This window comes from Lucilia sericata, unplaced genomic scaffold (assembly GCF_015586225.1).
Source record: "Lucilia sericata isolate MDLA Ls3-8-SP2 unplaced genomic scaffold, ASM1558622v1 Contig000639F_arrow, whole genome shotgun sequence".
Lineage (NCBI taxonomy): Eukaryota > Metazoa > Arthropoda > Insecta > Diptera > Calliphoridae > Lucilia > Lucilia sericata.
Window position 1 is genome coordinate 129,466 of NW_023994645.1, and position 27,646 is coordinate 157,111.

The 27,646-nt window shown below is 32.1% G+C and overlaps 1 protein-coding gene across 2 annotated transcripts in view; it reads left to right on the plus strand.

Annotated features, from left to right (window-relative positions):
• LOC119606940 (putative uncharacterized protein DDB_G0277255) overlaps positions 1 to 27,646 on the plus strand; it is a 141,883-nt gene that overhangs the window by 103,473 nt on the left and 10,764 nt on the right. For both annotated transcript variants that reach the window (XM_037960612.1, XM_037960613.1), the window contains 2 exons: positions 21,156 to 21,369; positions 22,176 to 22,728. In XM_037960612.1, the coding sequence (XP_037816540.1) occupies positions 21,156 to 21,369; positions 22,176 to 22,728 (767 nt within the window). The remainder of the gene's footprint in view (positions 1 to 21,155; positions 21,370 to 22,175; positions 22,729 to 27,646) is intronic.

The window sequence follows — 27,646 nt, forward strand, 5'->3', positions numbered from 1 at the left end:
TTGTTGCAGTATATCAGACAAAGACATCAAATATAAGAAACATGCTTATATAAAGGGACGATCGGTGGAAATCGTCTTAAACAACGTTGTCCACTTCATAGGTGAATCCTTCGATACCAAATTGGCGGTATGCATTGACATCAAAGGGGCCTTCAATAACGTGCACACTGATACTCTTATCGAATCCTTGGACCAGTTTTATGTTGACCGGGTGCTCTGTAACTGGATCAACTACTTGCTAAGAACAGATGGATAAGCTGCGAGATGTACGATATAAATATCAGGAAAAGGGTGTTTCGTGGTACACCATAGGGTGTTATTTTGTACCCTTTACACCGGGCTAGCACAATTAATAGATGTCGTAATTCTAAGGGGTAAGGATCCAAATTATCTTTGTAGAAGAGCTGAGGAGTCTCTGAATACGGCCTTGAGCTTGGGTCGACCGAATGGACTCAATGTTAAGCCGGACAAGACGGAAATCTGTTTTTTCACAAGAAAGATACACATTTTTATGTATATTGAACCCTTTGAACCCTAGTTCCTGGGCAATAAGATACCGGTGACAGACAGAGTTAAGTAGTTAGGTGTTCAAAAAAAACTTGACCGGAAATTAAAATGAGGACATCACATAGAGGATAGAATCAACAAGGCACACCGGTCCTGGGCGATATGTAGGAAAACTATTGGTATGAAAAGGGGTCTCAGTCCTACTATGACACATTGGATTTATAAAAGTATAATTAGGACATTTTCAGCTTATGCCTCATTAATCTGGTGGACTACTTTGAACAAAAATTGTAATATCAAACAACTACAGCGAGTTCAGCGTGATGCAGGAAACGTTGCTGGATATTCCATCCATTGAAACATATTTAGGATATGAGCCGGCACTTACAGCCAAAGAAGGATACGTCATCAATGTATACTGGAGACATTGGAAGGCTATACACAGAATATGTCGGAAACTCTGAAACAATGATCCCAGATAGAATGTCTTGGTCAAGCGGAACATTACAGCATATACCCGTAGGAATCCGTTGCTACACAGATGACTTAAAATTGGGGGGCAAAGCGAGCCTGGGGCTCTATATTGAAGATCCACATAACGGATACACCAGCGTTTACTTAATGGATTCGAATCCAGAAGGCAATTAAGGCAATATATACGGATACACCAGCGTTTACTTAATGGATTCGAATCCAGAAGGCAATTAAGGCAATATCAGGTGATAAAGTTAAATCTAAAACCGTATTGGATTATAAGAAAGCTTTAACTGAATACTCTCCCAGAGGTAAGGTTTACATCATATGGACCAGGCCACTCGGAAATAATCGGCAACGAATGGGTGAATGTACCTATTAGCTTTAAATGGAACGGAGCTTGATGTAGTTAACCCGGCGAACGCAAAACCATTCGATGCAACGAGGGCTGAATTCAAAATTTGGATGAGAGAATCTCATAAGGACTCTTGGAATAATGAAACGGTGGGTAGAACCACAATGGTCCCAAGGGGTGACCCTAATGGGAGAAAGAGAAGAATTCTTCTTGAAATGAACAAGTCAGAGGTTAGTATTATGGTACGTATTCTGAGTGGACACACATGATTAATGGCACAGCTATACAAAATTTGACGTGCAGATTCAGACGAATGTAGAGCATTTGGACAGGACAGTGAAACTCTGGAGCACTTTCTTTTCCACTGTCAGACATTCATCGAAGTTAGATATCAATATCTTGGGAGTGATATTATTCCCGATATAACATTCCTCACGAACACTGATTGGAAAATTATTAGGAATTACGTCCAGGAAACTGAGTTTCTGAACATTGAATGATAATATACTCAGTTAACACAATGTTTGTATTTATGACAAGGAGCGTACAACAGGCCCGTTAGCGGTCTAGGTGTATTTCTTCGGATTTGGTGTAATATACATCCGCCATATACCTAACCTAACTTGACATTGTTTTGAACTTTTGCTATGAATCAAATCATTAAGGCACAATGTGTCCTTCATTCTTGTAAGAAATACTTTTGAAATAAATGGTTCCTTTATATTTTGGATGGGTATTACAATTTGACATATGAAGCTCTTCACAATGAATTAAGGCCGAAATTTCTTCTCAATCGCATACAATTCATGTTTTAATTCAGATGAATGCTTATTACATGGTTCATTTCTTTACGAAACTGAACTGTACAAAACTTGGCACAGTATCGTACATAACTCTGACTCTGTATTACAGAAAATAACTGTAACACTATTGGTCCTTCACAGAATTCCCTTCTTATCGTGAACTGTACAATTGAAAACGTGTTGTAAAAATTAAGAAGAATCTGTAAATCATAATTGAAATTCCAGAACTACATCGACTAAGATATCGTAGTACATGATCTGGACTGTTTCAGGATGTGGCGCTAAAAATTGCCTAAATTAAGCAGAAATAATACAAGCTAGAAAATATATATGCTAGATATTAAGCATTTATTTTAAAGAATGGGCTTTCAGATATGTAATTTTAATCTAAACTTCTCTCAAGTTGAAAATGTTTTTCAAGTCTTAAAATTTAAGCATTAACCCAAGTAAAATTTTTTTTTGGTAATCATCATTTATGACTAAAATTACCACGTATTTAGGTAAATTGTTATATACTACATTTGCAACATATTGTCTTTATTGTTTAGAACTAAGTCATTTTCATCTGATATTTATTGAAACAAATTGTCTTTAACATCAATTTTTACATGTAATCTTCAGCTTGTTTGACATAATTTTCCTTCTACATATTAGACAACAAGAACGTCCTCAATTTATATAATAAGAAGTCAACATATTTTATTAATTGTAATCCATAAAACTATGATTTTTTCTGAAAAAAAATTATTAGGAACATAACAATATACATCATGTAAAATTTTTTGTTTTTGTTTTCTGGTTTCACTAAAAAATCTCAAAATAAGCTGAAATATAACGAAAATATATGTACAATATATTTTTTTTAAAACTGATTCCCAGTTGACTCACTGTTTAAGTACTTGTCCTTATGGCACTCATGGCTGACCTGCTTTACTAGAGTCATTTTTATCATTAGGTTTTCAAGCAATTTTTTGAATGAGTATGAAAGCGAATGTGTGCAAGTGTGTGCATTTGTTATTCTGATTTTTAATTTTTTTTAGTTATCTTGCAACATACTTGAATGTACATGAACTTACTATTTCTACTTCTAATTGTTGTTTTTATATTTGTTTTACTGTTATGTGTTGTGTTGTCGTAGTCTTGAGTAATTTCTTAGTTATAGCATCTAATAATACTTTAGGTCTAATACAGACTGATGATGGTACTGGGTAGTGGCTGTGCCAGTAGATGGAAAAGAGAAGAAAAAATCCAACATATTTTTAAGTCAATGTGTACAAGTATTTGTGGTTGTATATCTATACATATAAAAATGTGTGAACATTTTTCTTATCATTCCATCATATAAACACAACATTCACTCATTTATACATACACACACATACTTTCATAAAGGAAAACTTTAAAATGAACCGAAAAAAACATCAACTAAAATTCCGGTCATGAAGTCTTTTAGTTGGTTCTATTCTAGTGACTTTACAATATGATGCTTGCAGATAGGTAAAAGAATTAATTGCTCTAATAAATAAATAACTAAGGACAACGATAAGAGGTAAATTGTTTTGCTAATTGGGACACCAGATTAGCAATCCTGGTGAAAACGAACAAAAAATCTCTTAGGGTGAGGAATGATATACAAACATTTTAAACTATACTTTAAAAGAAAAACTGTTTTGACCAGTATCACACAATGACGATAATTGTACTTTTAAGTGCTCCAATTATCGCCTCTATCTCTAAGTGTAGGAGCAGTTACGTGCAACATTATATACTAGTACTAGCTATATCAAGTGTGCTTTGCTACTTCTAAAAGCAATATGTGTCAATAAAAACCCACGATTTTGAAGATTCTAACTATAATAATTTTCGCCAATTTCTATCTATCTATGAAAAATTTGAATAATATAAGAGTTTCCAAGATACACGAAATTTTGTATTTAATTCATATATGTTGTACTAAGACACTCATTGAAAGTCAAAGTTCTTCATGTAAAATTTGAAGATATACAATATACGAATTTTTCTATTTGATTCATTTCCTTCAAAATGTTTGATGAACATTAAAGTAATTTGTGCAAAAATTTAAAAACCAAGTTCTATTAATTTCCCAGATAAACGAAATTTTATATTTAATTCATATGGGAGGCGCCAAGTTACCCATTAAAAGTCCGCCCGTTATACTCTAAATGTTCAGATGAATGTCAAGTTTCTTCAAGTAAGATTCTAGCTCTAATAGTTTCTCAGATATACGAATTTTTCTAATTAACTCATATGGGGGCTTTAAGCACCCCCCCCCCCAGATGAAACTCCGCTTTTTTTCATCCAAAATGTTCAGATGAATATTTAAGTTCTTCGTGCAAAATTTGAAGAATTTAGTTCCATTAGTTTCCCAGATAAATGCATTTTTGTATTTAATTAATATGGGAGATGCCGCTCCCCTCATGGGTAGTCCGCCAATTTATTATCCAAAATGTTTAAATGGATGTAAAAGTTATTCGTGCAAAATTTGAAGATTCTAACTGTAATAGTTTCCAAAATAAAAGTATTTTTATACCCTCCACCACCATCAGTGGTGATAGAGGGTATATATAACTTTGTCATTCCGTGTGTAACACCAAGAAATATTCATCTGAGACCCAACAAAGTATATATATTCTGGGTCCTTATCAAATTCTGAGTCGATTTAGCTATGTCCGTCTGTCCGTCTGTCCGTCTGTCTGTGTAAAACACGCTCACGATAAAACGAAGCATTAGGGCTTAACCAAATTCACCCAAAATGTTCTTCATTTTCCTAAGTTGTTTGGTATTGCAAATGGGCAAAATCGGTTCACACCGGGAAAAGTTATGAATCAAAATTTAAAACAACCTCGGAAAAAAATAAGCATTTTTTACACATTCTGATGTAGTTTTCTCGAAAACTATGCAAGATAATTTCATGGAAATCACCATACATTCGTTTCTGCACAAGATCTTGATCCCTGCTCAAAATTACCAGAACCGGTCCACAATTTCATATACCTCCCATACAAAAGTACATATTTCCGGAAAATGGGTTTTTTGTTAATAACTTCCGCCACAATGTCCATATCTTCACAAAATTTTACAAATTAAAATCTTATGTCAATAGAATTCTTTCAGAGGAAAAATTTTATGGATCGGTCCATAATTGGACATAGCTCCCATACAAGGTCCCCTCCCGAAAATCACTTAAACGCGCATAACTCATTACTTAATTAAGATATCCAAATAAAATTTGGTATAAGTATTGCCCATATGCATAGAAATATTACTGTGAAATTTTTTTCCGATCGGTCCATAATTGGTCATAGCTCCCATACAAGGTCCCCTCCCGAAAATCATTTAAACGCGCTTAACTCATAACTAAATTAAGATGTCCATATAAAATTTGTCACAAGTATTACTCATATGCACAGAAATATTGTTGTGAAATTTTTTTCCGATCGGTCCATAATTGATCATAGCTCCCATACAAGGTCCCCTCCCGAAAATCACTTAAACGCGCATAACTCATTTCTAAATTAAGATATCTATATAAAATTTGGTGTAAGTATTGCCCATATGCATAGAAATATTACTGTGAAAGTTTTTTCCGATCGGTCCATAATTGGTCATAGCTCCCATACAAGGTCCCCTCCCGAAAATCACTTAAACGCGCATAACTCAGTACTAAATTAAGATATCTATATAAAATTTGGTATAAGTATTGCCCATATGCATAGAAATATTACTATGAAATTTTTTTCCGATCGGCCCATAATTGGTCATAGCTCCCATACAAGGTCCCCTCCCGAAAATCACTTAAACGCGCTTAACTCATAACTAAATTAAGATATCCATATAAAATTTGGTACAAATTATACTCATATGCACAGAAATTTTGCTGTGAAATTTTTTTCCGATCGGTCCAGAATTGATCATAGCTCCCATACAAGGTCCCCTCCCGAAAATCACTTAAACGCGCATAACTCATTATTAAATTCAGATATCCATATAAGGTTTGGTACAAGTATTACTCATATGCACAGAAATATTACTGTGAAATTTTTTTCCGATCGGTCCATAATTGGTCATAGCTCCCATACAAGGTCCCCTCCCGAAAATCACTTAAACGCGCATAACTCATTACTAAATTAAGATATCAATATAAAATTTGGCACAAGTATTACTCATATGCACAGAAATATTACTGTGAAAATTTTTTTCGATCGGTCCATAATTGGTTATAGCTCCCATACAAGGTCCCCTCCCGAAAATCACTTAAGCGCGCATAACTCATTACGTAATTAAGATACCCATATGGTACAAATATTACTCATATGCACAGAAATATTACAGATAATTTTTTTTCCGATCGGTCCATAACTGGTCATAGCTCCCATACAATTTCCCCTCCCGAAAATCACTTAAACGCACATAACTCTTTACTAAATTAAGATATCTATATAAAGTTTGGCAAAAATATTGCTCATATACAGAGAAATATTACTGTGAAATTGTTTTCCTATCGATCCATAATTGATCATAGCTCCCATACAAGGTCCCTTTCAGAAAAACACTTAAAGGCACATAACTCATTACCAAATAATGATATAAATAAATACTATTTTTGTTCATAAATACTATTTTGTAATGCAAAAAGCACTTAATGCTATTTCAAAAATTTTTCACGATCGGTCTATATTTGGTCATATCTCTCATACTAGGTCCTGCCCCTAAAAGCGCTTTAACCGTATTTAACTATTTGCATTATCAATTTGTGTAGAACAAAATTTTATATATGTATGTATTTTTAGAATCCTTAAATCTTTCACACACATGCATACATGCAAATACGAGATATCGCTAAAGCATATCTTAGGGCGCTATAAAAATTTAAATGAAAGTGGCGTTTCTAATGTTCAATAAATCTTGGAATTGCAGTAGATTTAAGCTGTTTAAATCTTGGGATTTTTCTATTTAAGACATGAGAAAACTTATTTCTACAAATATTTTATTAATTAGAAATGTATTAATACAAAAGTTGCTGGTGGAGGGTATTTAAGATTCGGCTCAGCCAAATATAGCACTCTAACTTGTTGTATTTAATTTATTTAGGAGGTGCCACGCCCCCTAATTATATTCTGCCTACTTTTTGTCTTAAATAATCATATTGACACTAAAGTTGCTCCGACAAAATTTGAGGACTCTAACTGTTTTATGATCTCAAATATAAGGATTTAATATGGGCGTGGCTCCTCGCCCACTTGGAATTTCAAAACAAAAAGTAGCCTATTACCTATTCCACATACAGGAATGCGCTGTGAAAATTTGAAAATCGGTTCAGCCATTTAGTAGTCTATAACGTTCAAACATACAAACAAACACACATTAATTTTTATATACATATATAGATACGTAAAAAGATCCAATCGGTTTCATAAGGGTTAGATGAAATAGTGAACAGATATCAATCAATATCCATAGACTATACGCAACTATAGATATTTATAACCGAACTCTCCCACAGAATATGGTGAGCTTTTGTATGATGAACTTATTCTTTCAATAATCTTCCTAAATATTTAGTAAAGTTGGCTCATTAAACGAACAATTTTCTTATTGTTGTTGGTTTTATAATTTTCCTTTTTCAACAACTCATGCTTTCCTTTAACATTGGCAATGAGGCGTGCTATACTAAAAATATCTAGATGTTGTTTTTGTTGTTTTCGTTTTTAATGTTTGCTGCAAGAAGTGGTACATGGTATGTTTGCCATATGTACTATATAATAGCCAACAGCTATTTTCTTACAACAAACACTGCCACAAAATACACCTTAAAATATGTATTTAAGTCTATTTAAGGCTCTAAGTATTAACAGGGGTATATGTGTGTGTAAGTGTTTTCATGGTATAGTATTTGTAAGTAGTATATTCAGCAGCAGTAACAACACGAATTCTTCTACTTGACAAAATTGTCCTACGTTATCTTTTTTGCAACTTTGACATACATTTTTACAAAATCGTACATGGACATCTTAATTTTTTTTTTATATATTTTTTTAAACAAAATATCTTCATGTTCGGATTTTCTTCTTCTTTTATTTATTTTTTTTTTTTTCAACCATTTTTGGCTGAACTTTATAACCTTCTTCTGGTAATAAAGACAAAGACCTTTTTATGACAAGGATTTTGTCTTTTAGTATAAGACATAGTGTATGTATGTCAAAATTCAAGATTTAAACAACCAGATAAACTGCCATAAATATCAATTTGTTTTGACGCTTCCTTACTATATTAGGCCGACCAAAACACCAACAGAACGCCAAAAGAAATGCACAGACTCCTAGACAGCAATGAACATACGGAATATTACCAAGAGCATTTAAGAAACTTAATAAGCTGCCATATAAAATTGAAAGATGTGACATGTAGTAAGGCTTTTTATGTCATAAATAAATAAATTATTATTATTATTGTTGTAGGCGTTATTTACTTTTGTATTCTTTAAGTCTAGTTATATAATATTGCATTCAATTTAGCTGAAATTCTTACATTTGGCTTATAATGATGTCTATGTTAAGGTTTATAATAGGGACAACATCATTTGATCCTCTAAGGACTTCAGATCATGGCAGTAGGAAAATAAATGTAATACATTCTTTCTCTATCCACCAAAATAAAAATAATGTTATATGAAAATCGAGGTGATTTTCTGAATAGCTCATTTAATGTACGCTTTGTTCAATTCTGGACCAATTCTGAACGGGATTTATATGGATGATTTAAAAAATACATAACTTTTGTCGAATTTCACAAAATCTACTGCATAAATTTTGATAGAGAGATTTAAGTTTTTATAGAATTTTTTCTCTATATTGGTAATTTTAAAGTAGTTGTGAGCGTTTAAGTCATATTATGAAGGGGATCTTTTAGGGGGTTTGATGGATTGTGCACTGATTCCAATCACAATTGTTTTCTTATTAACATCTTTATGGAATTTTAAACTGTTTTCTAACGCAACTTGTATGAGGAGTATGTGAAATCGTGGACCGATATTTCTTATATTCAATACCAAACATAACTTTGGTCCTTAGCGCGCGTTCGTATATGCTCCAATCTAAAAAGGACTACGAATATACATATACATATATGTATGTATATACTTCTGTGGATCTACTACTTATTTATGTTACCTACAAAACCAAACTGATGTGAATAAATTTTAAAAATGAAGCTCGTAAAAAAGAATTTTTTCAAACAAAATCCCTAAAAAATATAAATTTAATATATTTTTATACAATAACCACTATATGCTATAACCATATACAAAATATTTTCAATTTTGTTTATATCATACTGAACAAGTAAGAGTGTTATATTTGGCTATGCCGAATCTTATATACCCACCATCAAATCACTGTCATATAAATCAACTTTGATACTTTGCATATTTTATTAAAATATATCGATATTAATGAGGACATCAGGGTAATATTTGAAAGAGGTCCATTAATGGGGGTTTAACTATTGACAGTGCTCCTTAGAATTAAAAATATTAATTTATATAGGGAGTAGGGTTATTTATACATACATATATGGACAAATTCTCATAAAAGTTGGTAGGAAGATTTCAGTTCAGTTGAATTCAGTTTCAGTTATGTCGAATTCAACAGGTCTCCTAGTACTGTTAAGCCAATAATGAGCGTTAAAGCAATTTTCTGAAGGGACCTTATATGGGGGTAGGGTCAATTATACAACGATCCTCGTAAAATTTTGTAAAACGATCTTGGTTCATACAAGTCATGTTTATATCGAATTTCATCGCTTTACTCATTTTTAGGTCAGTAATGAGCGTTAAAGTAATTTTCTGATGGAGACCTTATATGGGGAGTAGGGTCAATTAAGGCCCGATCCACATAAAATTTGGTTAAGAGATTTTGAGTTGAATTTCATTGCTTTACTCGTATATTTAAGTAAGTAATGGGACTTAAAGTAATTTTCTGATGGGGACCTTATGTGGGGGTAGGATCAATTAACGACTGATACACACATAATTTGGTGGAGAGATTTTGGCTCGTATAAAACTTACTTCTGTGAAATTTCATCGCTATACTCGTATTTTTAAGCCAGTAATGAGCGTTAAAGTTCAAATTTTATGGTGGGGACCTAATATGGGGGGGAGGGTCAATTATGGACCGATCCACATAAAATTTGGTGTAAAGGTTGTGGATTCTAAGATACTTACTTATGTCAAATTTCTTCGCTATACTCGTATTTTTATGCCAATAATGAGCGTTAAAGTTATTTTCTGAAGGGGACCATATATGGGAGGTAGGGTCAATTATAGACCGATCCACATAACATTTGGTGTAAAGGTTTTGGCTTCTAAGATACTTACTTATGTCAAATTTCTTCACTATACTCGTAGTTTTACGCCATAAATGAGCGTTAAAGTCATTTTCTGAAGGGGAACTAATATCGGGGTAGGGTCAATTGTGGACCGACACACATAAAATTTGGTGGAAAGGTTTTGGCTACTAAGATACTTACTTATGTAAAATTTTTATGGGGGCTATGTGAAATCGTTGACTGATTTTCAATGCCAAACATTTCTGAACAATAAACAAGTAAGAAATTATAGTCGGGCGTGGCCGACCATATAATACCCTACACCTGTTACAAATAAAATGTGATTTAGTTTTCATAATAAAGCATTTAAGTTGAATTGTACCTTGCCTCAGATATACTTAAGCCATTTATTGTTGAATAAAATTGGGGCTTTGAATAGGGGCTATGGTCCATAGTACAGGAGACGAAGCCTGTTGAAAATGGTTAACATCGGTCCATTATTTCACCTAGCCCCCATACAACTGAACCGGACTAATAGCGATTTTAAGTTCATAATTATGTTTAATATACTCGTATCTCGACAAAAAGCGGCAAAACCAAGTTCTATACTAGCTGCAAAATCAAGTTCTGTACTAGCCTTGATGACCCTCATGAATTTTTTAATTATATGCCTCATTTGACCATAGCCCCTATTCAAAGCCCCTTTCGAAATTCGACTTAAATGTCCACAATTTTATTCATGTCCACAAATGTCCACAATTTTATTTATTTTAAATGGCTTAAGTATATCTGAGGCAAGGTACAATTCAACTTAAATGCTTTACTATGAAAACTAAAACACATTTTATTTGTAACAGGTGTAGGGTATTATAAGGTCGGCCTCGCCCGACAATACTTTCTTACTTGTTTGATGGTGGGTTTAAAAATATGTACTCGTAAACATGTACATAAAACACAAACTCAATTTCGTTTGTTTTTACTACACAATTTTAGGAAAAAGAAGAATATACACAATCAATGCTGAAAAATATTTATACATAAAAGCACAATTTGTTATTTGTAAGAAAATAGTAAATTTGGGAGCACAATTGCTGAAAATCGACACTTTTATCAGGATAGGAAATAGTGAATCAGAATAGTAAAATAGTAAATTTTTATATTATAGAATAAATATTTGAAAAGTATTTTTTGGGATTTTTATACACATTATTAAAAAGATGTAGAGTTTATTAATTTTGGTATTCCGTTTCAAATATATCGAAATATTCGTCGTAGACCCATATGAGTATAAAGGCCTTATAAGATTAAATTAAGATGTTGGCATGACCCTACCTTCCATATAAGGACCATCTCTGAAAATAACTTTAAAGCGCATAAATAACACAGTGAGACAAAATAACGAAAACTGAAATATCTGGGAAGTGATACTATTTAAGGTAGATCCGAGTAGAACAAGAATCTATTTTTTGAAATTTGTCAAAAACATCCAAAACCTTAAGCACTTAAAAGTCAGTAACTTAGTCGAATTTTAACCGATTTTAAGTTTCAACGATTTAGAAAGAAGAAGCAGAGGCCTTTATAATTACATATGTATGTATATATGTACATTAGGGTGGCCCCAAAATGTAAGTCGATGATCTTACCACCGAAAAATAAAATTAGTTCATTCTAAGATACCATTTCTTAAAAATTTTGTCTTAGGGTCAATATTAGCATAAAGGATAAAAAGGTCCTTTTTTGAGGTTTTTGCGATTTTTTCATATTTTTTCTCCATACAAAAGGGGCCACCCTAATGTACATACACATACAAATGTGTTTGAGTTACTTTGTTGTATTAGTTTTTTATATCGTTATTTTTATGTATTTGTGTATGAGTTGTTTTTATTGATGAATCTATTTCCCAGTTATTTTAAATAACAGCCAAAGGAAAAAATCAAATACAAAACCAATTTTTGGCAACAATTTCGTTTTTGTAGGTGTTTGAGGAAAATAAAATCCCGCTTCAAAAACACTAGATCCTTGTACAACTTGTTCATTTATTTATTTGTTTGTCTGTATGATTCAATAGTTTTCGTAACAAAAACAGTAGAAACATTGCTTTTTATTTGAAATACCCTACAGTACAACACTGCTATTTGCTTTTACGTTTATATCAGAATACAGTTACCATTATAATTTAATAAATTTTTAGAAAAGCTTTCATACAGTCATTTATACAGTTTTAAGCAGATTGATCCAGGCCTGATGATAAACCTATTTCAGTATTCATTTGAGGTTTTTAGGTAAAAATTCCGAAAGTTAGTGGCGTAGTGTATCACATAGTTGGGCTAGATAAACTATATATTCACACTTGTTTAATTTTGTTACCATTCGTGTAGTAGTTTTTGATTTTATTTTAAAACTTTTTTTATCGGCCTTGTTCAGTATGCAGATGTGGGTCTTTATTGTTTTTCATTTAAAGGCAGGATGGATTGTGAGCAATTTTTGCGGCTGTAAGTATGACATTTAACGTGTTTTCTAAATAAAACATTTGTGAGACCAATTTAACCATAGTTAAGAGATCACTTTAAGCTATTGACATGTTTTCGATTGTTTTTATGTCGATTCCTATTTATCTTTCTTCCTTCTGACCTTGTGAGATTGTACTGTTTATTGAAATAGTGTCATCAAATTTTTGTTATAGAAGAATTTATATTCTGTCAAACATAAAAAACTTTTACATTGGATTTGTTTTTGATTTTTTTTTTACTATAAGTTGTAAAATTTAACAAAACAGAAACATTGAGAAATTTTTTAAGTATTATGTTTATAATGGATTCTTAATTCATGTAACAATTAGTGTGAAATTAAGTGAAAGCTGAGTTCTTGCGATTGGTGACAATTTTATGATAAGCAGCATTGTATTTGGCCAATCTGTAGGGTACATTAGCTATAATATGTATGACTATATTTTTATTTTCTAACTAAATATTTTATTTAACAATGTTATATGGAAAAAACTAATATTTTAAGCCCCAATAGTATTAAATTAATCATAATCTTTTCTATATACTATAAAAATACATAAAACAGATTAAAAAACATTTGTTTCTATGTATAAAAAATAATAGTTTAAAAAACATTGTTAACAAAAGCCATAAAATACAATAAAAAACCAACACCAAAAAACAATAGAGTCTTGGCTCAGAGCCACAAAGGCAACAAATGTTGTATATTGTTTTTGTGTCCCCATTTACAAATATAAAACAAAATGTTTAATATCAGATAGTTTTAAACTCAAGGCTCCGTTCAGTGTACAATTTAGTAAAGAAAGGTGTTAAAGAATCAAATCGTTTCAAATTACTAATATTGAAAAGTTGAACTTGATTTCTTTTTTACAATAAATGTTCAACTAGATTGTCATATAATTTTAAAAATTTTTGTATTCTCAATGGAATAAGAAAAATCAATATACTCTTACACCATATCTTCTTAAGTTTGTTATAAAAAGACATTTTAAATTACGCTATTAAAGTTGTATGCAACATCCGACAGAGATTAAAATTAAACATATGACACACTTGACAATGTCCTCTAGGCAATCTTAATGCAAAACATTCCCATGACGTACATTTCTTTGGTAATTCTTCTTTTGTCGTCTTAATTTTTTGAGCTGTTCCCGTTTTTTTTAAAATACAGTAACTTTTTGTAGAAGAGAAAGCAAAAAACTGTTTGAAACTAAGCTAAAGGCGACTTCTAACCAAAAATATACATACATATGATAAAGTCTTGTTAAACTTATGTTGCAACACTGGAGGACAAAAAAACTATAATATAGAAAAAACTTGTTTAACAAATAAGTGTGTTGTAAATAAATATTAATTACGGAAGGTGGTTCCATTGAATAATTTAGATCTTAGACGAATAGGTAACGAGTTATTGTTTTCAATGTAAGTTTTTTCTGGGTAAATCCATAAATTCTTTGGGTCTTATTCATAAACTTTTATCAAATTTTCATACAAAATTTGTACTATAAACCTTTGCTAAATGTTTCTGAATAAGGCAGTTTAAATACAGTAACATTTCTACTGTAAATGTTTTCCTCAATTTTTGTAATTTTTAGAGAATAATTTAATAACAATAATTTTCATGGTGATTTGGGGGCCTTGGCGTCATTTTTGCAAAAAAGTGATAATTTTCTTAGGCTCATATCTTGCTAAGCGGAATTTTAATTTACTTTTGTAAAGAACAAAAATTGTGAAATTAGGCGTATACTTAATATTTGTAATATCAATAAATAATCAAAACGTATACGTACAGGTGTCATTCATACAAGCAGTGCAATTTCACAATGTAAAACTTTCCACTTGAAATAAAAAAATTAAGATGAATTTTTTTGGATTTTATATGTTCACTATTTTGGTTCTTTATGACAAGAGCTGCAAAATTGCCTCGATATAATATAATAATTCAGCGTAAATCTAATAGATGAGTAGGTTAGATTACGTGGGTTGCTCGCCAGCAAGCGAGTTCACCATTGTGATACCCTTAGAATTTCCATTCCCAAATATTGAGAGAATGGTTTCCCTCATTAATTTCGTTGACTACTTGGTTCGTTCGGTCTCCGCGTAAACCAGCCGGTGCTTTTAATAAAACCGATCATGTTTATTAGTGATGCATCTCTGAGACAGTCTAGAAAGTCTGGAAAAATGTTCTACCAAGATGGAGTAGTCTGTGCTCTTGTAAGGCTGTGAAGTCACATAGAAGGTGTTGTACCGATTCCACTTCTTCTTCGACCAAGCAGCCTCTACAGTAACTATAATTTGGGTAGCCCATACGTTCCGGCATATGTCCAATCATACAGTGCCCAGTAATTATACCAGTTAGAAGCCTAATCGAGTTCTTACTAAGAGGCAAGACAGTCCTAGTTCTATCTGTTGTCAGAGTGGGCCAGAGCAGTCTCGATATTCTACAAGTGGTGATATTTGACCATCTGAGTTCCATCTCACTCAAAGCCCATTTATTTAACAATTTTGATAGGGTCGTAAGGGGAGTGTGAATATATTTTTGCGCAAGGGTTAAGACTAGGGACGACCCTTTGGTTGCACATTCATCAGATATTTCATTTCCCCGGATGCTCTCATGTCCTGGAACCCATATCAACTGAACGTGATGTTGTGTCAGTTGTGCCAATGATTGAATACAATTGAGAAGACATTTCGACTTAATACCATTGGAGTTAAGAGCCTTGCTTGATGCAAGGCTGTCCAAGTATATATGTATAGTCGAATTTTCGAGATTTAGTTTCCGGATTCTTCTCGCGGTTGTATAAATGTCATATATCTCTGCCTGAAGGACCGTGCAGGTGTCAGGTAGTGGGAAGTCACATAGAAGGTGTTGTATCGATTCCACTTCTTCTTCGTCCAAGCAGCTTCTACAGTAACTATAATTTGGGTAGCCCATACGTTCCGACATATGTCCAATCATACAGTGCCCAGTAATTATACCAGTTAGAAACCCAATCGAGTTCTTACTAAGAGACAAGAGAGTCCAAGTCCTATCTGTTGTCAGAGTGTGCCAGAGCAGTCTCGATAGTCTACAAGTGGTGATATTTGACCACCTGAGTTCAATCTCACTCAAAGCCTATTCATCTATCAATATTGATAAGATCGTTAGGGGAGTGTGAATATCCTTTTGCGCAAGGGCTAAGTCTAGGGACGACCCTTTGGTTGCACATTCATCAGATATTTCATTTCCCCGGATCCCTTCATGTGCTGGAACCCATATCAAGTCAACGTGATGTTGTGTCAGTTGTGCCAATGATTAACATTGGAGATAAGAGCCTTGCAAGGCTGTCCAAGTATATATGTATAATCGAATTTTCGAGATTAAGTTCCCGGATTCTTCTCGCGGCTGTATAGATAGCATATATCTCTGCCTGAAGGACCGTGCAGGTGTCAGGTGTCAGGTAGTCGGTGAGACATTAGAAGGTTATGTTTTTCGGAAAAGATTGCCGATCCCGTGCCCCTTTCTGTCATTGAGAAGTCAGTATAGATTGAGATCACGTTGTCCCTTAGGACAGTGTTCGCGGCCCTATCATCCCTTGTCGGTATTGTGGTCTTGAATGACCTATTAAAATTCAGTGTAGATAAAATAATAGATGAGTAAATAGTTGTAAACAATAAGTAACGAGTTATATACTTTTCAACGTAAGTTGTTGCTGAATAAATAAACTCATTAAATAAAGTGACATTCTACTATAAATGTTTCCCTCAAGTTTTTGTTATTTTTAGAGAATAACCGAATCATGCATATATACATATTTCAAATAAAGTAAATTTTTATGTTTGGCTCAAAATTAGGTCTCTGTATAAAGATTTTATACACAAAAATTCTAATAAATTTTAATTGGTTTGACATTAAATTTCCACAAGTTCATAACCTCAGCGATTTTATCTGAAACTTAAATCTTACTCTATTGCTCTTATTAAAATTTAGTAACTATATACATACATACATTAGGGTGGCCACAAAATGAAAGTTGCTGATGTTCCCATCGAAAATGAAAATCTCAAAAAGAAACATATTATCCTTTGATCCAGCTCACCAAATATTGACGTCAGTAAAAAATTTTTGAGAAATTGGTATCTTAGAAACAATTAAACTTTAATTATAGTTTGAAACTTTAACACCTAATTTTTCCTCCATACAAACGGGGCCACCATAACTTACATACATGTGTATGTATATAAAAACCACGACTGCACTTCCGACTGCAACAATAAATGGTCATCTGTTCCAGAGTGTTATATAAAACCGACATTTTTCCTTATATTCTTTTCATTCATTTTCATTTATAAACTTAAACGTTGGCTTTATTTGTTAATACAATTTCTTTTCATTTGTTGGGTACATTTATTTATATTAGGGGTAAAGATAAATGTAATCAAATAGTAACTTCATTAAAATTTCAACGATATATCAAAACTTTTTATGGACAGATGCCATTAGCAATTTTATAAAGTTTCTTATGAAAAGAGTTTTTGACTTAAAATTTTATGTCGAGCATTGTACTCGTTCATCGCTTTTGAATCTGTTGAATTCGCTACAGGTTCCCTATTTGTCATTGGAAACGGTTGTTTGGCTTCATTCATATCGCATATTATCCAATTTATCTGCTTTAGTTAGTTAGTTAGTTAGTAAGCTAGTTAGTTAGTTAGTTAGTTAGTTAGTTAGTTAGTTAGTTAGTTAGTTAGTTAGTTAGTTAGTTAGTTAGTTAGTTAGTTAGTTAGTTAGTTAGTAGTTAGTTAGTTAGTTAGTTAGTTAGTTAGTTAGTTAGTTAGTTTTAGTTAGTTAGTTAGTTTTAGTTAGTTAGTTAGTTAGTTAGTTAGTTTTTAGTTAGTTAGTTAGTTAGTTAGTTAGTTAGTTAGTTAGTTAGTTAGTTAGTTAGTTAGTTAGTTAGTTAGTTAGTTAGTTAGTTAGTTAGTAAGCTAGTTAGTTAGTTAGTTAGTTAGTTAGTTAGTTAGTTAGTTAGTAAGCTAGTTAGTTAGTTAGTTTAGTTAGTTAGTTAGTTAGTTAGTTAGTTAGTTAGTTAGTTAGTTAGTAGTTAGTTGTTAGTTAGTTAGTTAGTTAGTTAGTTAGTTAGTTAGTTAGTAGTAGTTAGTTAGTTAGTGTTAGTTAGTTAGTTAGTTAGTTAGTTAGTTAGTTAGTTGTTAGTAGTTAGTTAGTTAGTTAGTTAGTTAGTAGTTAGTTAGTTAGTTGTTAGTTAGTTAGTAGTTAGTTAGTTAGTAGTTAGTTAGTTAGTTAGTTAGTTAGTTAGTTAGTTAGTTAGGTAGTTAGTTAGTAGTTAGTTAGTTAGTTAGTTAGTTAGTTAGTTAGTTAGTTAGTTAGTTAGTTAGTTAGTTAGTAGTTAGTTAGTTAGTTAGTTAGTTAGTAGTTAGTTAGTTAGTTAGTTAGTAGTTAGTTAGTTAGTTAGTAGTTAGTTAGTTAGTTAGTTAGTTAGTTAGTTAGTTAGTAGTTAGTTAGTTAGTAGTTAGTTAGTTAGTTAGTGTTAGTTAGTTAGTTAGTTAGTTAGTTAGTTAGTAGTTAGTTAGTTAGTAGTTAGTTAGTTAGTTAGTTAGTAGTTAGTTAGTTAGTTAGTTAGTTAGTTAGTTAGTTAGTAGTTAGTTAGTAGTTAGTTAGTTAGTTAGTTAGTTAGTTAGTAGTTAGTTAGTTAGTTAGTTAGTTAGTTAGTTAGTTAGTTAGTTAGTTAGTTAGTTTAGTTAGTTAGTAGTTAGTTAGTTAGTTAGTTAGTTTAGTTAGTTAGTTAGTTAGTTAGTTAGTTAGTTAGTTAGTTAGTTAGTTAGTTAGTTAGTTAGTTAGTTAGTTAGTTAGTTAGTTAGTTAGTTAGTTAGTTAGTTAGTTAGTTAGTTAGTTAGTTAGTTAGTTAGTTAGTTAGTTAGTTAGTTAGTTAGTTAGTTAGTTAGTAGTTAGTTAGTAGTTAGTTAGTTAGTTAGTTAGTTAGTTAGTTAGTTAGTTAGTTAGTTAGTTAGTTAGTTAGTTAGTTAGTTAGTTAGTTAGTTAGTTAGTTAGTTAGTTAGTTAGTTAGTTAGTAGTTAGTTAGTTAGTTAGTTAGTTAGTTAGTTAGTTAGTTAGTTAGTTAGTTAGTTAGTTAGTTAGTTAGTTAGTTAGTTAGTTAGTTAGTTAGTTAGTTAGTTAGTTAGTTAGTAGTTAGTAGTTAGTTAGTTAGTTAGTTAGTTAGTTAGTTAGTTAGTTAGTTAGTTAGTTAGTTAGTTAGTTAGTTAGTTTGAAAGGAGGATGTGTATATACCAAATACCGAAGAAATACACCTAGGCCTCTATCGTGCACTCCCTAACCAGTGCCTAAGGCGGGTATCGAACTCACCACCTCCAGTCTACCAGACTAGAACACTAACCACAAACTTACCGGAGGCCAAGTTTGCGGTTGACCCTACCCCCAACATAAGGTCTCTTTCTGAAAATTAATTTAATGAACATGACTGACTTTCAAATAACTGTATGGGAACATAATTTTTTTACCAAATTGTATGATGTTCGGTCCATAAAAGCCTAAAAATAACTATACTGGGATAAAATTCGAAATGAATAAGTACGGACACCACAACGAGATAAAATACTAAAAAAATACCCGTGTCTCCCAGTTTTGACCAACTCTCATTCACTTTTTTTATGGATCCCAAAGATTTGGGGCCTTGGCTTCATTTTTGCAAAAAAGTGATAATTTTCTCAGGCTCATATCTTACCAAGCGGAATTTTAATTTACTTTTGTAAAGAACAAAAATTGTGAAATTAGGCGTATACTTAATATTTGTAATAACAATAAATAATTAACACGTATACGTACAGGTGTCGTTAATAAAAGCAATGCAATTTCACAATGTAAAACTTTTCACTTGAAATGAAAAGAATGAAGATGAAGTTTTTTTATATTTAATATGTTCACAATTTTGGTTCTTTATGACAAGAGCTGCTCTTTATAATATAATAATAATTCAGCGTAAATCTAATAGATGTGTAAACAATAACAAAATAATTCGTTTATAATTCCACATCTAGTCGCTTCTTTTGAAATAAACATAAATTTAATGTAATGTGATTTGATTGATAAAAATTACACAGTACATCCCATTGGCTTCTGAATGAATAAGTGGCCAAAAAATTCCAATCCAAAATAACCAGAAAAGTTAATGCTTTCGGTTACTGAGGCATCTATATATAAAACACAATGAATATTTATTTATTCCAAGAATTGTACAATATTTAGTAAAATACATATTTAAATTGAATAGAACGCTTGATTGCCATTAAGGTGATTGGCTTAACTCCCAAAGAGGTAAATAACTTCTTTAAACCTCTAATACTTTTCAAACACACATGTAAAATAATAATACATAAAATGTATGTAAGTATGTATATCGTCACATGGAATGTAAAAGTTCTTTTTTCAAAAATTTTCAGGAAATGCTAAAAAATCTGTTGTTTTAAAAGATTTTCTTTAAATAAATTATATCCCAATGTTTGACTTTTAAAAATTTGTGGCAACATTTATAATAATGCAATGAACCACAATGAAAATTTTTCATTTTTGTTTGTTACTCATTTTTGCATTTCAGGTGACGATACATATATGTATAACATGTTTAAATGAAGACTGAAGGGAAATTAAATTTCCTTTGCATTTTTTTTTTTTTTTTTTGTAGTTGAACTGATTGTTATTGGTCTTGATGTTATTTTCGTCATTGTAGTTGTTGTTGACATTGTTGTTGCGGTTGGATGGTTACTGCTTTTGTTGTTCTTTTCTACTCACATATTTTTATTTGGGAAAAAATTGCACTCATACCCAGCAAAAACTTGCAAGTGGTTATAAGAGCATTTAAAGGCATTATGATGATGACGTTGAAACATCTCAATGTCAACAACACTTGCTTATAAATAGGGAGTTAAATAAGTACTTACCAATATCGCTTGCTAATATGGAATTAAGTATATACATGTATAGTTATTTGTAAGTTAGTACTAGTAGTGCAGGCGGTATGTGGTGGTCACGGAAAAGTAAGTTTTTGCGTAAGTATAAGTCATTTCTATGTTTTTGCTGGGTATATACAAATATCAATATGTACGTTTTTTTTTTTGGAATTATTTCAATATTTTTTTTACATTTTTTAATTTCAGGTCATGTGGGTGAGACGGACATCGGAAAAAGTATCACTATTGACTGTAGGTAATGTCACCTATAGTAGCGACCCTAGAATACGCGTAAAATTTCAGTATCCCAACAATTGGCGTCTGCTGATAAATCCCACCCAATGGGATGATGCTGGCATTTATATGTGCCAAGTATCAACACATCCTCCACGGGTTTTTACAACAAATTTAACCGTTATAGGTAAGGACAACACATATTTTAAAATTAGGTTATTTCAATAGATAAAATAGTAATAATGTTAATATCGAAATGTGAAAGCTGCTAAAAATCTGATGGGAAAGATAAAAGATCAAAAAACAACAAAGCAAATACAACAAAGAAATCTACCAACAGTAACTATTTCTCCTTTATAATGGTAAATTTTAAGTCGATAAACTTATTAAAGAAATTTGGAAAATAGAAGCAACAAACTTGATCCCGACAAGAGTGAAAACTGACTAAAACTCTTGATATCCTTTATATTTAAACAATTCTTATTATTTTGTAGTAAAAGTCTGCTGGCAAATCCGATCTTAAATTTAGAGATTGCTGAGTTTGCTTTATCTTGCAAAAGCTGGAATATAGTAATAGGTTTAAATGATTTTTTTAAATAAATAAGTTCCGTATGCCATAAAATATACAGGCTTTAATAAATCTCACTTATCATTCTGCCATTACTTCCACTTAATGGAGGTAACAAATAAAACGATAAATTTATTTTTAGTCTCCTACCCTTAAGGACATTAAAAAAAGTGCAAGACAATAATGAAAATACGATAAAAGTAAATGTGTCTTATTAATTAAACGATTTATAGGTTTTCCAAGTTGACTTCTTTCATTCGAAAAAAAGCAAAAAAAAATAAAAATAAACTACGACCTTAATTCGTAAGGACCAACCAGCATGAGTGCAAGAATCCTTATACAGTTATTTCATTATCTTACAGGCATTTAATTCATGTTTTTCTCACTGCTTTTAATATATATTTTTTTGTCTTGTTACATTGCAGAACCTCCTTTGCGTTTAATTGATGACCAAGAACGAGATGTTGGTGATCGTTATTATAAAACTGGCAGCACCATTGACTTGCAGTGTCAAGTTTCCCGTAGCTTTTTATACAAAGAAAAACAAAATATTTTAAAATCCCTTAAGCCTTTAAATGTACACAATGACAGTAACACCACCAGCAGTAGCACTACTACCACCAGCAGTAGTAGTTTTCATGGCACTAGCAGTAGTAGTGGTATTGGTAGCAATACATTAAATCCAGGCTACAGTAACAACAACAGCAATAACAAAAATCAAACTAAAATGACTGCCAACAAAAATAATAAACATGTTAGTCCTGCTACCAATATGAATGGTATCACATCGCCCTCATCTTCTGCAACTACAACCACCACTGGCTTTGGTGTTTTTAACAATGATTTATTACAAAATATAAACCAATCTACAACATCCGCTGACAAGCAGGGAATTGCTCTTGAACAACAATTCAGTAATTTAGTGTTTTGGTCAAAAGATGATGAAGAACTTCCGCCGACGGCCTTAAAACGTATAAGGTTTGTTAAATAACAATTTACTTAAAATACTATTAAATACTTAAATATTCTATGTAAATATGTCACTTACTTGTTCTCCTGCAGTATAATTAAATGAAAACACAATTATAATTAACTTGTTCTAATATGTTGACATTTTAAATGTTTTTCCCTTTCTGCTCTCTATCCGGTTTGCAAAAATATTTCATCAGCACACACACTCACACACTAATACGACTACAGTTTATTATCCTGTTTTATAAGCGACAACTAAGATGACTAAGTTTTGGGTTGTTAAAACTGTCGTTATTTACATAGTGATAGCTTGTTTGTGTGTCATACAATGGACACCAGATGTTCCAAAAGGGAAAACAATTCATTGGGTTTATTTTAGTTAGATTGTGTGAAAAGTATGTTTGTTTATATTTTAGTTAGGTAGACATGTAACAAGTTAGTGTAAGGTACTGGTATTAAATTGATTTTGAAAAAAAATTTTTCCTTGTTTACACATCAGAAAATTGAAAATTTTATTCGATGGTCAAAAGTGTGTTAGATGTTATTAAAAGTGGATTTTAGGGGATTTATTTTAAAGTTTATATAGATAATCATTATTATTGGCTATACTAAGAAATTTAAAAACTTATCAGAAAACTATTTACAGTATCTTAATTTTACTGTGTTTTTCACATCTCCCGGGGACATGTAACCTTGATGAAAGACCCCATCTGTTATTGCAATCCCGGGGAAAAGAGATACCTGTAGTCTGGCGGGACTATAAACTGGTGATGATCAAATGTCGAGCCGGAGAACCACATTATCTGGTACCACGGGAACCGGTAGCCCGCACGGAAGAGTTTCGGAGTTTGTCTTGTCCCGGTTATTGGAGAGGTCATTTTGGTGTGCACGTGGTGGCTGTGGTTAAAAGCCAAATTCGCAGGTAGAGAATATCTGTTCAACAACTAATGCACGTTAAATTCTTTCGGTGTAAATGTGGTGGTTGTGGTTTTAAAGCCAAATTCGCAGGTAGAGAATATCGATTAAAAATTAATGCACGTTAAAGTCTATAATTTGGGGATAAGTTTGGTGCTCAACGGATACCGCACAGAGGAGTGACTGTTGGACTTAGAGTTGGAAATGAGTTGGTGTTAAATGTATAAGATACAGGATGAATCTAAGGGTATACGGAACTTGCCGCCCATATATGTATCTATAGTGAGTGTGTCGGTTGTTGTTCTCTATGAGTATGTCGAATGAATGAGAAGTGTGCTGGGTTGAATGGTGATGATTGAAAGGTATCTTTTACAAGAGATTCAATTGAATTTTCCTTCCTTCTCCAGGTATATTCAGGGTTTACTCTGTTCATACCAGATTTACCATGGTATGTTCTCTCAAAGTCCTCAACTTTTGCATCTCGGAAGTTAATCAACGGGATAGAAATGGTCAGAGATTAGATAGCTCGACTACTTGAGTAATGTCATTGTACATGGACCGGCAGAACCATGTACAAAAATTGCCACCGGCGTGTAAGAAACACAAAAGGGCAGTGGTGAGTCGTCTAATCAGCTCACTCAGTGGTTGAAAAAATATCACCCTGAAATAAAGCCAACACGGCAGGTGTTCGAGTAAAGCACTATCACATCCTTTACTTTTCACAATTATCGGTCCTCATATGATCCTGGTCCCCACACAAAGTTCCTCTCATGCTTGCGTAAACATCCATAATTGATTTATAAACATTAATAACATGATGAAATTCAGCATAAATAACTAATATAGACATAAATTTCTCCTCCAAATTTTATTAGGATTGGCCAATAAAAGATATATGAACGCTAGGGTCCATATAGAGCCACTTACAGAAAATCAGATTTTCGTCAACAATATGCCTTAAATAAATTAACATATTTTACTGTAAAAAGCAAATCACATCTTAAATATACCCACAACTGGTGTAGGGTATCATATGGTCGGCCCAGCCTGAATATACTTTCTTGCCTGTTCCAAATGAAAAAAAAAACCTGCTCTGGTTTGCACTGGCGGATCGTTCTAATCACCAGAAATTTCACTATTGCTCTATGGATGTAGGGCCAATTACGGTACAACCCTCATGAAATTTGATATAGCGATTTTGGTTTTTTCCAATGCTACATTTGTATTACATCTTAGAAGTTTATATTGGTTATCGGGTCTATATACGGTTATCACGTTATTTTAAAACGACAAAAAAAATTATACAACTAATTCGCTAATAAATGAACAAACACTCTACACAAAAACTACCAATAACTCATTTGTATGTTCATTTCTAATTAATCTAAATTGAACTTTTATGTAAATTGATAATGTCAAATTCGTATATAAGAAAATAATTGAATTTAATTTATATTCTTAATTCTTTGCGAGAAAATCAATGCATAAAAATGTCGAAATAGAAAAAACAAGATTAAATAGAGCATAAAGCATATCAATTTCATTGATACCAGAACTTTATTATAATTTTAAAGTGTTTCCAGACCACAAGTATAAAGATTGTTATATCACATGCATATCGACTTATACACAAAAAAACCATAACAAAATTGAAAAAATGAAAGTAGAAAACAGAATGCAGAAATTGTTAAATAATCATATTATACATTATTTAACATTTTCTACATTTTCGTGTTTTATCATATGTTTGGTTATCAATAAGAGAGTACAGTGGATTTGGAATAATTATACCCTACACCACCATAGTGGGTGGGTATCAGCACGTTTGTGCTGATGTTTGTAACGGTCCTACACCCACCTTAAAGTATACCGATCGAATCACTTCCTGAGTCGATTAAGCCATGTCCGTCCGTCTGTCCGGCTGGCTGGCTGTCCATGTAACCTTGTGCGCAAGGTACAGGTCGCAATTTTCAAGATATTTTGCTGAAATTTGGACCATACGTGTTTTTCGGCCCAACTATTGAAAATAGTTGAAATCGGTCCATTATTTCACCTAGCCCCCATACAACCCTACCCCCCGGAAAGGGCTTTTGAGTTCATAATTATGTTAAATATTGTAGTATCTCTACAAAAAACTTAGTTCTATAAACGTCCTAATAATACTATCGATTTTCATAATTATCAGACTTTATTTGCCCATAGCCCCCATACAAAGCCCCCTTCAGGAAATGACTGGATGGTCAATAATTCACTAATAAACACGATGAAATCCAGCATATATAACTCTAATGTAAACGTGAAGTCATGTACCAAAAATTATAGGGATAGGCCCATATTTACCCTTGCCCCCATATAACCTCTCTTTTAGAAAATTACTTTCTTCAACAAATTGTTAAAACATTTCGGAATTAAGGTAAACAACTTAAATGCTTTGTTATTAAATATAATCCACATTTTGAACATACTCAGTGGTGTAGGGTATCATATGGCCGGCCATGCCCGACTATACTTTCCTACTTGTTTTTCTATATAAATAATGAAATGAAAACAAATATTTTGGATCTTTTTAAAAGTTTTTAAAACGTAAATATTAATTTATGTTAATTTTAAGTATTAAAATGTTCATGAATACAATACCTTCCATCCCACTGTCCATATCGTATGTAAAATATAACCACATTTTTATTTCTTTTTATCTATTTATACACTACTTTTTGTGTCCACTGACTGGAAAATAAAGAAATTGAAAATAATGAAATTATCGGGTAAATGATACAACCAAATAAGTACACTTATAGTTCCATAGACGCTACAATAAACTCGTTACAATCGTTAACAACATTAAATAATAATACAATCATTATTAACTTCATTATTATTAAAGCAAAGCGTTAATGATCTTATGATGTTGTATAACATTGGGGACTTTTTAAATCATTTGAATTAAATTCCCAATACAATGGATTTTTAATTAATATGTGCACAATTGTAGAGAATATCTACAAAAGCGAACTGTAATAATAAAAGAACTCTTAATGTACAAATACATACATACATAAATACTTATGTATATTTAATGGAAAGAATTGTAAACAGCAAAAATGGTTACAAAAGAACAAAATGCTTTCAATTTTAATAGTGCTAATTACTTATACATGACATGATATAGTCAGCTATGCCGAATCTTATATGCATACCATAAAAATATGTAAGATGTATTTAAAGTGAATTTATGAGGTAATCGGAATAGAGTATATAATGTGGACCAAGGTCGAGAAAATTTAAAATAGTGAGTAATTGCATAGAGGAAATAATTTTTATTCATTGACAATAAACTTATTTTCTATAAGAGGAGCTATTTTGTAGAGAGATTTTCGTTTTTTATACCCTTTACAACTTTATTGGGGAGCGTATATTGGATTTGTGCTGATGTTTGTAACGCATAGAATTTATGATCCTATATCCACCTTAATGTACACCAATCGGCTCAGAGTCTGTTCATGTAAACCTTGTAATCAATTTTGAAGATAATTCAATGAAATTTGGTACACTTATTACTTTTGACCTTAGGATGAATCTTATTTCGCCTAGCCCTTAATTGGGCTTTAAATCCAATACCTATACCAAATACACTAATATCTCTACAATCTCAGTAGTGTTGTTGCGCGGCTTTAATAGGTTAACTAGTGCACTTGGGTGAGGCTTTAGATGATGACAATGTTTTTAGGGATGGAACATTCCTCATAACTTTCGGGTGCATTCACCTGCTGCTGGGTACGCCCTTTCTAAGCCAGAGATCCTTGTCGTAGTATGTATTGGGCTTGTCTCATGATATCTGTCATTCCGTAACGGGGCTACTATGGCAAGGTATTACATATGTAGCTCTAGCACTAGAGCAAAGTGTATGCACATCGACCGGTAGAACCATGTACAAAAATTGCCATTGGCGTGATCACCGTGAAATTAGAGCGTCAAGGCAGATATTCACGTCATTCATGTATCTTTCACG